At 39.9% G+C, this 14,771-nt stretch overlaps 1 protein-coding gene across 6 annotated transcripts in view; it reads left to right on the top strand.

The window, feature by feature from the left end:
- scn8ab (sodium channel, voltage gated, type VIII, alpha subunit b) overlaps positions 1 to 14,771 on the top strand; it is a 150,792-nt gene that overhangs the window by 62,713 nt on the left and 73,308 nt on the right. For 3 of the 6 annotated variants that reach the window (XM_061875160.1, XM_061875162.1, XM_061875163.1), the window contains exons 3-6: positions 2,687 to 2,805; positions 4,615 to 4,704; positions 4,796 to 4,924; positions 12,699 to 12,790. In XM_061875160.1, coding sequence (XP_061731144.1) covers positions 2,687 to 2,805; positions 4,615 to 4,704; positions 4,796 to 4,924; positions 12,699 to 12,790 — 430 coding nt within the window. Of the gene's footprint in view, positions 1 to 2,686; positions 2,806 to 4,614; positions 4,705 to 4,795; positions 4,925 to 12,313; positions 12,406 to 12,698; positions 12,791 to 14,771 lie in introns of all 6 variants that reach the window. The other 3 variants (XM_061875164.1, XM_061875161.1, XM_061875165.1) reach the window with 1 other exon arrangement.

Here is a 14,771-nt window from a genome sequence, read left to right as displayed (position 1 = left end):
TTCGGTAGATTTCCTTCAGAACAGCCTGTTCCATGCCAAGGCCATTCAGGGAGTCCAAATCGTAGATAAAAAGTTGTTTTCCTTCGAGAAAACAAAATATTGACTTATCTTCTCTGTTGTCCATGCTGGATCTCTTTCAGTTCCAATTAATTATTCCTTCTCTGCAAACTTTTCCAAGATGAGATCCATTTTGCGATTCAACTCAGAAATCGCACAATTCTGTGTTCCCACAGCCCGACCCAATCATTCCGTTGCGTTGAACAGCCGTTGGGCCCCTTGAGTGGCTGCCATCGTCTTCCGAATTTGTCGATACACCAGAGCAATGCCCAGCCCAATCAGCAAGTGCCCCGTGATCACAGCTCCAAATAGGTAGATGTCTTCGACGTCCTCGATGGAAAGAGCTGAGAGGCACATGATCCTCCATGAGTTCCAGGATTCCCGCACGTAACCCGCAGCGATGGTTCCATCAGGGCAGCCAGACTCCCCCGAACCTCTTTTTCTTGTCGAAAAGACTGTTTCAATTGCGCCAAGAGTCCAGCTGATCATATTCATATTGAAATTTGGATTAGAGGACAGCGCAAAGAAAGAGGCTTTTAAAAAGTTCAGACAAGGACAAAGACAAAGAGAGCAAGCAGAGAAGGAGGGAACGGAGAATGTGACCGCCCTCACCAGAGGCTAGGATGAAATCGTACAGTTAAAAAAGGTGGCCACACACTGTAGATCAGAGGTCACCAACCTTTTTGAAACCAAGAGCTACTTCTTGGGTACTGATTAATGCGAAGGGCTAGCAGTTTGATACACACTTAAATAAATTGCCAGAAATAGCCAATTTGCTCAATTTACCTTTAATAAATAAATCTATATATATATATAAAAAATATTGGTATTTCTGTCTGTCATTCCGTTGTACATTTTTTTTCCTTTTACGGAAGGTTTTTTGTATCGAATAAATGATGAAAAAAACACTTAATTGAACGGTTTAAAAGAGGAGAAAATAGGGAACAAAAAGAAAATTACATTTTGATACATAGTTTATCTTCAATTTCGACTCTTTAAAATTCAAAATGCAACTGAAAAAAAGAAGAGAAAAACTAGCTAATTCGAATCTTTTTGAAAAAAATAAAAAAAGGAATTTATGGATGTTCCATGAATTTTTTCTGATTAAGATTAATTTTAGAATTTTGATGACATGTTTTAAATAGGTTAAAATCCAATCTGCACTTTGTTAGAATATATAACAAATTGGACCAAGCTATATTTCTAACAAAGACAAATCTTTATTTCTTCTAGATTTTCCAGAACAAAAATTTTAAAAGAAATTCAAAAGACTTTGAAATAAGATTTAAATTTGATTCTACAGATTTTCTAAATTTGCCAGGATAATTTTTTTTTAATTTTAATCATAATAAGTTTGAAGAAATATTTCACAAATATTCTTTGTCGAAAAAACAGAAGCTAAAATAAATAATTAAATTAAAACGTATTTATTATTCTTTACAATAAAAAAAAATAAATGTACTTGAACATTGGTTTAAATTGTCAGGAAAGAAGAAGAAGGAATCTAAAAGGTAAAAAGGTATATGTGTTCAAAAATCCTACAATTATTTTTAAGGTTGTATTTTTTCTCTAAAGTTGTCTTTCTGAAAGTTATAAGAAGCAAAGTACAAAATAATAAATGAATTTATTTAAACACGTGAAAACCAAGTGTTTGAAATATTTTCAAATTCTATTTGAGTTTTGTCTCTCTTAGAATTAGAAATGTCAAACAAAGCGAGACCAGCTTGCTAGTAAATAAATACAATTAAAAAAAATTGAGGCAGCTCACTGGTAAGTGCTGCTATTTGAGCTATTTTTAGAACAGGCCAGCGGGCGACTCATCTGGTCCTTACGGGCTACCTGGTGCCCGCGGGCACCGCGTTGGTGACCCCTGCTGTTGGGTACAGTATTTCCTATTGAAACGACACCACCGTAAACGTCCCACTACATTGTATTGATTGAACCCTCTGTTTATTTACAGTATGTATATTTTGAACAGAACCTCTTGTGTAATAATGATATGATAATGTGCATAGTCGGTCCTCACACATCTCACACGAAAACATCCGCCCACCCACACACACACATACACACTCACTGCACACACACACTCCAGTGCCCAGCTCCACTTGGCCCATTGCTGTTTATGGGTGGGGAGTGGTTGCTGAGAGCATGGAGTCAGCAGATCGGCCACTGATCAATGACAGTCTTTGCAGTTCTCTTCCAGTAAAAGCTTTAGACCTGCGCCGAAGAGCATCATTTGGCAAGCACAGAGTGGCGCTCCACATGCATCTGTTTGTTGCCTTTGTCATAGCGAGAGTGCTGCAAGACTGATGCAAGCGGCACCTCTGTGCTATGTTCACGCTGCGTCCTTTGTAAAGGGAAGGGGCATTACATCACACAGCAGCCAAGGGTAAAGACAAGATGGAACAGAAACTCCAAAGCAGTAAGCATGGTGGAGACTTTTAGGAAAGATATCGGGTCGATGACTTGTATGTTGCGAGAAGCTGCGCTGTGCTTGGAAGGGCGACAATGCAGCAGAGGCCCGTGACTCAGACTTTTTTTTTTCAAATGTTGCACCTAAATTTTGTAATATGTGCCAGATGTTTTATATGAATAACCCATTCTTCTTTTCTCTCTCTTTCTCCAGACGTTCATAGTGATAAACAAGGGGAAAACAATCTTCCGCTTCAGTGCCACGCCCTCCCTGTACATCATAAGCCCTTTAAATCTTTTCAGGCGAATAGCAATTAAGATTTTGATACATTCATATCCTTTCATGGAAAAGTCTTTCTTTTGTATTTATTTTAAATGTATTTTGTTGTACATATGTATGATGAATTATTTGCAAAATATTTCCAAACAATGGCTATATAATTGGACAAATAATATTTCTCAGGTATTGTTTATAATTGGTAATTTTATTTTTCATATCAGTATTTTTAACACACAAGTTGTGTAAAACCAGTTGATACAAAATTATGATTGAAATTCAACAAAGTCATGTTAGATCAAATAAATGATAGAAAAAAACGTTTTTTGTGTGTAGTTTTTTGTTTTATCAATTGGCATACAAATACTAAATAAAGTCAAATTTTTATTTTTGTGGCCAGTTCAGTACAAAATGGGATTTAATTAGCACACAAAAAGTCAAACATTGAGATTACTGAATATGAAAAAAAAAAGGTTTAACATTTTTTAAAAACATTTTATAATCAAAATATAATGTGATTAATGTTGTAATTATATTTTTCCTATTTAAGGTATTGCTCCTTTTATTTGATTTCTTTAATACAATTGTGTGCGGTGGAAATGCAGATATTAAAGGCCTACTGAATTGAGATTTTCTTATTCAAACGGGGATAGCAGGTCCATTCTATGTGTCATACTTGACCATTTAGCGATATTGCCATATTTTTGTTGAAAGGAACATCGACGATAAAGTTCGCAACTTTCGGTCGCTAATAAAAAAGCATTGCCTTTACCAGAAGTCGCAGACAATGACGTTACCCGTGTGGGGGCTCCTCACATCCTCACATTGTTTATAAAGAGAGCCTCCTACAAAAAGTGCTATTCGGACCGAGAAAACGACAATTTCCCCATTAATTTGAGTGAGGATGAAAGATTCGTGGCTGAGGATATTGATCGCGAAGGACAAGAAAAAAAAAAAAAATTAAGCTTAAAGAAAAAAGGCGATTGCATTGTGAGCGATTCAGATGTTTTTAGACACATTTACTAGGATAATTCTGGGAAATCTCTTATCTGCTTATTGTGTTGCTAGTGTTTTAGTGACATTAAATAGTACCTGATAGTCGGAGGGGTGTGTCCACGGGTGTGTTGACACCAGTGTCTGAGGGAATAAGTCACGGCAGCAGCAGCACGACAGAAGTTCCGCTAATCTCCGGTAAGAGGCGACTTTTTACCACAATTTTCTCACCAAAACCTGCCGGTTGACAAGTGGTCGGGATCCATGTTCGCTTGACCGCTCTGATCCATAGTAAAGCTTCACCTCCGGGAATTTTAAACAACGAAACACCGTGTGTTTGTGTGGCTAAAGGCTAAAGCTTTCCACCCCCATCTTTCTACTTTGACTTCTCCATTATTAATTGAACAAATTGCAAAACATTCAGCAACACAGATGTCCAAAATACTGTGTAATTGCGCGATGAAAGGAGACGACTCTTAGCCGCTAGTGGTGCTGCGCTAATATGTCCCCTTCAACTCGAGACGTCACAAGCACGCGTCATCATTCCACGACGTTTTCGAACAAGAAACCCCGCGGAAAATTTAAAATTGTAATTTACTAAACTAAACCGGCCGTATTGGCATGTGTTGCAATGTTAATATTTCATCATTGATATATAAACTATCAGACTGCGTGGTCGGTAGTAGTGGGTTTCAGTAGGCCTTTAATTAAAATTCAGAATGGTTTGACACACGGCTGTTTGTTATACTCTGAAAAAGGTATATTGATTTAAGTGAGTGTGTTAGTCCATAACAAAACATATTAATTCATACATATATATATATATTTTTGTACATGTATTTGCTACGTATTGTCCCTTAACACTGTCTCACGTTATTCAGCATGATCATCATGTGCACCATTTTGACCAACTGTATATTCATGACATTTAGTGACCCCCCAGAGTGGTCCAAACAAGTAGAGTAAGTCAACACTTTATTCTATTAAAAAGGCATATTTACTGTTCTTGATTTTGTGTTGTCAATGTAACTGTTACTTCGTTTTTCTTTCAAGGTACACCTTCACTGGTATCTATACATTTGAGTCACTCACAAAAATTGTCGCCAGAGGCTTCGCTATCGATGGCTTCACTTTTCTGCGAGATCCATGGAACTGGCTGGATTTCATGGTGATTTCAATGGCGTAAGTACAATTATTCAGTCTAAATTATTTAAAAACAATATTGAGTTGAACAATTGGATATTGTGAAGGAGAATTAACTTTTTACATAGCTAACCTTTGCTAATTGAATAACTAACTGGTATTTGATTCCTCGAATTTACTCCTAACATTCAACAAACCCACTTTTTGTGTAACATAATTAATGACAAGTTTTAATTAGGGGTGTAACAGTACGCTACAATCACGTTTTTGTTCATTTTGGCAACAAAATGCAAAATGTAATGCTGTTTAGCTTTGTGTTAATTTGGACTGTCTTCGATTAGGATTTTCAGAGTCAAATCAGCAACAAATCTAACCTGAGCAAGTCTGTGTTTTTGGTATACCAGCAAGAGAACCCCTACAAATAAACAGATCTCGAACTTGTTCACTCTGCAGTCAATTCCGATTTTTTTGCCCATATTTTTTGCTCATATTTTTTTATTTCAATATGATCAGCGCAGGGCTTCACGGTGGCAGAGGGGTTAGTGCGTCTGCCTCACAATACAAAGGTCCTGCAGTCCTGGGTTCAATCCCAGGCTCGGGATCTTTCTGTGTGGAGTTTGCATGTTCTCCCCGTGAATGCGTGAGTTCCCTCCGGGTACTCCAGCTTCCTCCCACTTCCAAAAGACATGCACCTGGGGATAGGTGTTGATTGGCAACACTAAATTGGCCCTAGTGTGTGAATGCGAGTGTGAATGTTTTCTGTCTATCTGTGTTGGCCCTGCGATGAGGCGGCGACTTGTCCAGGGTGTACCCCGCCTTCCGCCCGATTGTAGCTGGGATAGGTGCCATCGCCCCTGCAACCCCAAAAGGGAATAAGCGGTAGAAAATGGATGGATGGATGATCAGCGCAATTCCAATTTTTTCTAATCAGACTAAGGCCTTTTTAGTATGTGGATGTAAATCGGATATGTATCTAATGTCCCTGAGTTTTGAACTCTCTGGTCACGTTCTTCCGACCAGTTTGTCATCAAATAGCGATAAACTTTATAATTCTTTGCCGGAAAAGATGGTTGCATAATAAATAGTTTACAAATAAACAGAAAACAGGCACAAATAATATGTTTTAGGAACTCACTTCAATGTTCCACCACTGCTGGCTTCGATTGCTTGTGCACATGTTCTTTGAAGCAGATGTCCGAGCAAATTTCCCACATAAAGTGAGAGCCAAAATGCTTGCCCTCTTCCTTGTTAGTCTTTTGCGCAATAATTTGGTAAATTTTTTTTTTATTTTAGTTGCACAAAATTCTTGAAAATGCTACAAATGCTCCAGGTCAAACACCTACTAAAATTGGAGCCATGGAGCCTTCCCTAAACACTGCAGCACGTCTGACTTCATGACTTCATGGCTGCATGTGAGTGAAATTGTGTTCACATTACACATTGCGTTTCAGATTTGACAAAAAAAAAAAAATCCCAATTGGACACTCTACCCTGGAGTGTGAACCTTGTGACTTTTTTCACCTCAGAAAAGCTAAAACTCTCAGATAAACACACATAAGCACGGCAGAGACTGGATTTTTTAGTAAAGTCCTTGTATCCGCCCCACTGGGGTCGGCTTTGGCTCTGGTGGGGTGTTGAGAAGATGATCAAACCTGACTTTGTACAGGAAGTAAACGTTACAAGGTTTACGTCGGTGAACCAGCGACAGGGTCATTCATAATCATTGCCAGAGGGGAGCACTGAGGCAAGCTACCTGCCCGAGCGAATTGATCCAAATTATACCCCTCCAGCATGTACCACGTCCAATTCCCGGCACACTGGAATTTCACCAGTACCAAAATGTATTTTAAATGTTTCATACTTTTCTAAATAAAGGGGGCAACAAAAATAGCAGTATTGGCTTTATTTTAACAAAACATTCTTATGATACATTAAAAATATTTTTTTTGTTATAAAATAGCAAGTTTGTCATTAAATAACAGTGAACATACTAGAATACTTCCCTCTCCCCAGCCACTTCGTCTAGCTCTTCCCGGGGGATCCCGAGGCGTTCCCAGGCCAGCCGGGAGATATAGTCTTCCAACGTGTCCTGGGTCTTCCCCGTGGCCTCCTACCGGTTGGCAGTGCCCTAAACACCTCCCTAGGGAGGCGTTCGGGTGGCATCCTGACCAGATGCCCGAACCACCTCATCTGGCTCCTCTCGATGTGGAGGAGCAGCAGCATTACTTTGAGCTCTTCCCGGATGGCAGAGCTTCTCACCCTATCTCTAAGGGAGAGCCCCACCACACGGCAGAGGAAACTCATTTCGGCCGCTTGTACCCGTGATCTTATCCTTTCGGTCATGACCCAAAGTTCATGACCATAGGTGAGGATGGGAACGTAGATCGACTGGTAAATTGAGAGCTTTGCCTTCCGGCTCAGCTCCTTCTTCACCACAACGGATCGGTACAACGTCCACATTACTGAAGACGCCGCACCGATCCGCCTGTCGATCTCACGATCCACTCTTCCCTCACTCGTGAACAAGACTCCTAGGTACTTGAACTCCTCCACTTGGGGCAGGGTCTCCTCCCCAACCCGGAGATGGCATTTCACACTTTTCCGGGCGAGAACCATGGACTCGGACTTGGAGGTGCTGATTCTCATTCCGGTCGTTTCACACTCGACTGCGAACCGATCCAGTGAGAGCTGAAGATCCCGGCCAGATGAAGCCGTCAGGACCACATCATCTGCAAAAAGCAGAGACCTAATCCTGCGGTCACCAAACCGGGACCCCTCAACGCCTTGACTGCGCCTAAAAATTCTGTCCATAAAAGTTATGAACAGAATCGGTGACAAAGAACAGCCTTGGCAGAGTCCAACCCTCACTGGAAATGTGTCAAATGATGAATGTTTTTAATCGAATCAGTCACACTGTTGATATGTGGTTAATCATGATTAATCGCAATAAATACTATGCTTGCGTAATTAAAATTAACTTTAAAAAGGAAACCAATATTTTGACACAAATGCAATTTAAAGGCCTACTGAAATGAGATTTTCTTATTTAAACGGGGATAGCAGGTCCATTCATGTGTCATACTTGATCATTTCGCGATATTGCCATATTTTTGCAGAAAGGATTTAGTAGAGAACATCCACGATAAAGTTTGCAACTTTCAGTGCTAAGAGAAAAGCCCTGCCTCTACCGGAAGTCGCAGACGATGACGTCACAAGTGATGGGGCTCCTCACAAATTCACAATGTTTTTAATGGGAGCCTCCAACAAAAAGTGCTATTCGGACCGAGAAAACGACAATTTCCCCATTAATTTGAGCGGGGATGAAAGATTCGTGTTTGAGGATATTGATACCGACAGACTAGAAAAAAAAAAAAAAAAGGTTTTTAGACACATTTATTAGGATAATTTTGGGAAATCCCTTATCTTTCTATTGTGTTGCTAGTGTTTTAGTGAGTTTAACAGTACCTGATAGTCGGAGGGGTGTCTCCACGGGTGTCTTGACGCCAATGTCTCAGGGGAGTCGACTGCAGCTATGGACGGCACAAGCTCAGCTTTTCTCCGGTAAGAAGCAACTTTTTACCACAATTTTCTCACCGAAACCTGCTGGTTGACATCCCGTCGTGATTCATGTTTGCTTGACCGCGCTCTGATCCATAGTAAAGTTTCACCTCCAGGAATTTTGAACAAGGAATCACCGTATGTTTGTGTGGCTAAAGGCTAAAGCTTCCCAACTCCATCTTTCTACTTTGACTTCTCCAATATTAATTGAACAAATTGCAAAAGATTCATCAACACAGATCTCCAAAATACTGTGTAATTATGCGGTTTAAGCAGACGACTTTTAGCTGTGTATGTGTGTGCAGCGCTCATACTTCCTGAAAACCTGTGACGTCTTGCGTACACCTCTTCAATACGCAACGTTTTCAAGACAAAACTCCCGGGAAATTTAAAATTGCAATTTAGTAAACTAAAAAGGCCGTATTGGCATGTGTTGCAATGTTAATATTTCATCTTTGATGAATAAACTATCAGACTGCATGGTGGGTAGTAGTGGGTTTCAGTAGGCCATTAACTGTCTGAATCATAAACATACATTTCCAAATGTTTTACTTGAAAGTAATTTATTTTTTCAGAACTTGATAAAAGTTGTATCTAAAGTCCCAACGAACACACCAGGCTTAGTCTTCTCACTCATCTTTGCACTTACGTATACATTGATCTTATCACTGACCATATAACAACCCGCCCAGTCATTCAGGTAACCATCTATGTGTAATGTAAAGTAGCATGTGCGCTTGAAATAAATTGTGTGAATAATCTGCGTTGGTACATGATTAATACGATACTTTTTGATGATCAATCACATTCGTTATCTTGTTAAATTTGACATCCATGTTTTTTTTTGTAACAAAAAAAAAAGTTCCCAATTGATTTAAAAGCAGCATCAGTATTTCCAGCTTGAAATCCCGTTGCCCGACTCAACTGAGCACACTGTTTTTGTCTTATCCCCTTGCCTTTGTCAATTGCATATTTAACCGTGAATACTTCCTAACAAGAGACTTTAACAAGGGGAGAGGGTTTTCAAGCTTTAGCTACTCCTTGTCATTATTGCTCGCCATAGACACATGATGTGATGAACACTTCCTGTCCCTCCTTTTTAATGTGTACAATGTCGGAAGAGTGTACCGTACTGAATGTTCCGTACCAAAAAAATTCAGATTACAATTTTTTTTTTTAATTACCGTTACACCCCTAGTTTCATTAAAAAAAATTATATAAAGGTTAAAGTTAACCAAGTGTTAGTGGCAGACTGATGAAAACAATTCATGTTTTTCTTTTTGATAAAAAATGTAAGACTTAACAAAATGTACTCCTGTATGCATTCTATTCTTGCATTCTTCTGCAAGAATATGAGCAGTGTACCCATTAGCAATTTTCAATGTGACAAAGTGTTTTTTAAAGTGTGACACACCTCCCCTATCCTCTGAAAAATATGAAAAACATACTTTGTGGATTTTTCTCACCCAGATACTTATTGTAGGAACTAAAATTCTATTTATTTTCCTTTGATGTTAGCCTATTTTCTTTTGATGTTAACTTCGTGTAACGATGACAGCTTTTGTGGCTGTGTTATAGTATGTTGTGTACAGTGTAAACCTAATTCAAAGAGTTGACAGCCCAGGGTTTTTAGCACATAGGCTAGCACTTAACCTTCAATCAGTGGGGATTTGTGATCAACGGTTAAAGCCTGTGCGGGATTATATTCGCAGGTTTAAAAAATATGTTTTTCTTTTTTTTTTCCCTGTACCTCAACAGGGGAGGCCCACCTCACCCTTTAAAAACCATAGCAATAAATACAATTATTTGGTCAAATCTTAAACCCATGTCATGTGTAGACACTGCTAACTAGTTTCATAACATCTCCTGACTCTTAAAATGTTTTTATTGAATGGTGTTTGTGAGGTCAGAGCTTATACTGATAAATATTTGCTGGACACACCATAGGTACACCTGCACAAGAAAGACTGCCTTATAACATATGCAAGAGGTATGCATTTAACAATATTTTCATATGTTTTAATTGTAACCTGACTGATCAATACATTTGTGTAATTGTCCTATGAATACACACTGGGGAACATGAGCATTTGATCCCTTGCTGATTTTCTAAATGTATTGCCATACAAAAATGTGAATTGTCAATAATTTAAATGTTAGGTTTAATGTAGCTTACTCAAATTGACAGAACGAGAAAACAGCAGAATAGCCAATGAATAATGATATAAATATTGAATTCCAAAGCATAATGTATCTTGGTTCCTGGTGGAAAACACAAACATCAGACATTTCTTGTTGTTGGTCTACCAGGGTTGCAAACATCTCAGGAGGGATTTTCGTCAGAGAAACAAACCCGAAGCAGAATGTTTTCTTTCACTAGCTCGTTTGACAGTATGCTGTTGTAGGCAACGTTTCTGTGTCTCTGTTCAGTTGAGCTGATACCAGAAAGCTCAATGTTAGTCTCATGTAACCACGTCACATTCTCCTAAGCTTTGTCGGAGTACTTCAAGTGTTGATTGTCGAAGAGCCTGTACATGTGTCTTCTTGAGCAGGGGGACTTTGTGAGCACTATAATATCTCAACACATTACAGCAAAGAGTGTTACTAATGGTTTTCTTGTTATGTTACTAATGGTTTTCTTGTTGACTGTGCTCCCAACTCCACCTTTGTAATTCTGGACTGTACCCTTACCTCGCTCACAATCATCCTTACCCCCCCAAGTGAAATTTTGCATGAAGATCCAGAGCGACTGTTGTTTGTGAATTATTGCACCAACAGCGTGTTTGTCTTTCTCAGCAAGCTTCTTGTTGATGTTCATGTATGCCATTCCAGTCTTGTGCAGGTCTACAATCTTGTCTAAGGTATTTTGACAGTTATTTGGTCTTGCCCTTGGTGATAGAGTGGATGATATTAAAGGGACGGTTGTATTTAAGCCACATTCACACACACATTGTTCGAATAAACTAAATTAAACTAAACACACCCAGGACTGATTTACATGCTGCATGGGCACATACCATAAGTAATCTGTTTGGGTCAGAAGGTTAGAGGATGAAATACTTGTTTTTACCCAGTCAAATAGAACATTTGAGGACATTTAATTTGAAATCTCATCAAAGACAAAGAAGACATAAGTCATTTTGGATTCATACTTTAAAAAAAATCTCGATAACCTGCAGTCCTAAACAAAAATATCAAACATACAATGTTTTTTTTTAATGTTTGGTATTGGTTGATTGACAGTTTTGAGCAAAACATTGAAAAAACTTTTTTTTTTTTTTTTATGCTTTTTGAATAATGAAATATGTTAATGTCCTGTTTGGCTTTGTGGTGTCATTCAATTACTGCCAGGGTATCATACACCTGTGAAAGATCTGGACATTGCAATTTTTAAATTTAACATAGAAATCCCTCACAACGAAATAATAAATGGCTAAAATACAGCAAAAATGTACTGAAAGAACAAAAAAGTCAACCATTTATCCCCAGAGGGTTAATATATTTGTATGTACTTTTCTATGTTACAATACACCTATCCTTAGAAATATGGACTGCACATATACTGGTAAGGGGATTAAGTTACATCATCAGCAGGGATTACATTTTTATTACCCCCACTGTGTGTCTTGGTAAAAACAGAAAGTCTTATCCAGAAACCGACAATGCAAGATCTGGTCAAATTTTGCAGGTGTACCTACTGTTGTGGCCTGAGAGTGTATGTTGACATCTTTTCCTCACTACTCGACTAACAGTGGGGACAACACAATGTCACTTTAAAAAATAGCCTTTTGTATAAATCTATCGCTTCTTGAAATGTGATTCCAGTCTTTGGGATGGCTGCTGAGTGCCTGTGTCTGATCCACCTTGCAGGTATATAACAGAGTTTGTAAACCTAGGCAATGTGTCAGCTCTGCGTACATTCAGAGTTCTGAGGGCTTTGAAAACAATTTCAGTTATCCCAGGTAAGACAGACCAGGTGTTTGTGTGGGCGGGAGGGCGAGTCGCCGGGTTGATGTTAGCTGTGTTCTTGTTCCAGTGCCTATCCTCTCCTCTTCCTCATTCGTCCTCCTGCTCCCACTAGTCGGATCAGGCTTCTCTCTCTCTTTATCTTCTTTCTTTTTCTCACTGTGGTGTCCCCTCCTGGTCTTCGATGGTGGTGATGGTGTCGTGCTCCTGCACGTCCATGCGTGCGTGTCGTTATTGTGTGTTGTGTGTCATGGAGTTCTGCTCTGTGTCTCGTCCTGCCTCGTTACAGATATATAACAGAGTTTGTGGACCTGGGGAATGTATCGGCGCTCAGAACGTTCAGGGTTCTCCGAGCATTGAAAACTATTTCTGTCATTCCAGGTGAGACTCCCATTTAAACACTAAGGCTGAGCTTAGCTTAGCTATTAGCCTTCTTCATTTTGCCATTCTTTTATTCATAAAAAGAGAATGTAGCAACTTTTTTTTTCACTTATTTCTTCTTCTAATCAAAAATGGTAGCAATACATTTTTGATAGGCTTAGCAGTCTGCTGGTAGTCTGGACTTTTAAATAGCAATGTCAAATATAGATATTATTTATGTTTATGTCTGCTCCAGTGGTCTAGCATGGGTTTCAAGGCGAGTCAAATATTTGCACCCTAACCTGTGAACAAGTAGTCCTCCTCTGGATGGCATAGCTCTGTTGGTAGAGCGGCCGTGCCAGCAACTTGAGGGTTCCATGTTCAATTCCCGCATCCGCCATCCTAGTCACTGCCGTTGTGTCCTTGGGCAAGACACTTTACCCACCTGCTCCCAGTGCCACCCACACTGGATTAAATGTAACTTAGATATTGGGTTTCACTATGTAAAGCGCTTTGAGTTACTAGAGAAAAGCGCTATGTAAAATATAATTCACTTCATTAATTGGTCATTTTTCGCCTGTGCCCTATTTTTCTGTACTTTCCCCGTTTGTGTCATGGTTCTCGTTTCTGTCTTTCTTTGCAGAGGGCATGGGTTCGAGTCCCAGAAGGGTTTGTGTCAGGAAGGGCGTCCGGTGTAAAAAACAAACCAAATCCATCCATGTAATAAACTGTAATCACATCCTTATCGCACTTCTGACATTTCCTGAAAGTTTCATCAACATTGGACCTTAACCTTTTGAGTAAGCTATGTTGATAATTAACCAACTGACAAACTACAGCGTAATACAAACCTCCTGAGGGATGTAATTATTTAAAAGAATAGACAAATTTCTCATGTCGTTTCCAAACAGGCTGCAAGACCGTTCACTCTTTGAATTGGTCTTAGCATTCACTCCCTCTGTCTCCTTGGATGGAGGCAGGGCCGCTAGCATAGACATAAATAAATTCAGCCTCGTAATGCAAGCTTAAGGTGACATTGTAAAAAAGATCAAATCACTGGTTACTTATACCATTTCCAACATTTTCTGAAAGCGTTATCAAAATCCACCCGTACTTTTTGAGTTATGATACTAGCTAACTAACTTAACAACTAACTAAGTAAAAGAGGTCTGCAAATACAGAACCTTCTGTCGGAAGTACATGAATAAACTCAAACAATGAAGTGTATTGAGTAACTTATTAACATTTTTACTATTGTAACAAATACATCTTGTAAGGCTTTCCATACCAATTTTAAGGCTAAAAGCCTAATAGCAATATTTACCTTGCTTGTCCATCCATCCAACCATCCATCAATCTTCTTCCTCTTATCCGAGGTCGCGGGGCAGCAGCCTAAGCAGGGAAGCCCAGACTTCCCTCTCCCCAGCCACTTCGTCCAGCTCTTCCCGAGGCATTCCCAGGCCATCCCGAGGCGTTCTCAGGCCAGCCGGGAGAGATAGTCTTCCCAACGTGTCCTGGGTCTTCCCCGAGGCCTCCTACCAGTCGGACGTGCCTGAAACACCTCCCTAGGGAGGCAGTAGGGTGGCATCCCGACCAGATGCCTGAACCACCTCATCTGGCCCCTCTCAATGTGGAGGAGCAGCGGCTTTACTTTGAGCGCGCCCGGATGGCAGAGCTTCTCACCCTATCTCTAAGGGAGAGACCCAGCGGAGGAAACTCATTTCGGCCGCTTGTACCCGTGATCTTTTCCTTTCGGTCATGACCCAAAGCTCATGACCATAGTTGAGGATGGGAACGTAGATCGACTGGTAAATTGAGAGCTTTGCCTTCCGGCTCAGCTCCTTCTTCACCACAACGGATCGATACAGCATCCGCATTACTGAAGACGCCGCACCGATCCGCCTGTTGATCTCACGATCCACTCTTCCCTCACTTGTGAACAAGACTCCGAGGTACTGGAACTCCTCCACTTGGGGCAAGATCTCCTCCCAAACCCTGAGAT

Source organism: Nerophis ophidion, linkage group LG16 (assembly GCF_033978795.1).
Source record: "Nerophis ophidion isolate RoL-2023_Sa linkage group LG16, RoL_Noph_v1.0, whole genome shotgun sequence".
Taxonomy (NCBI): domain Eukaryota; kingdom Metazoa; phylum Chordata; class Actinopteri; order Syngnathiformes; family Syngnathidae; genus Nerophis; species Nerophis ophidion.
This window is presented reverse-complemented; position numbering and strand designations above follow the sequence as displayed.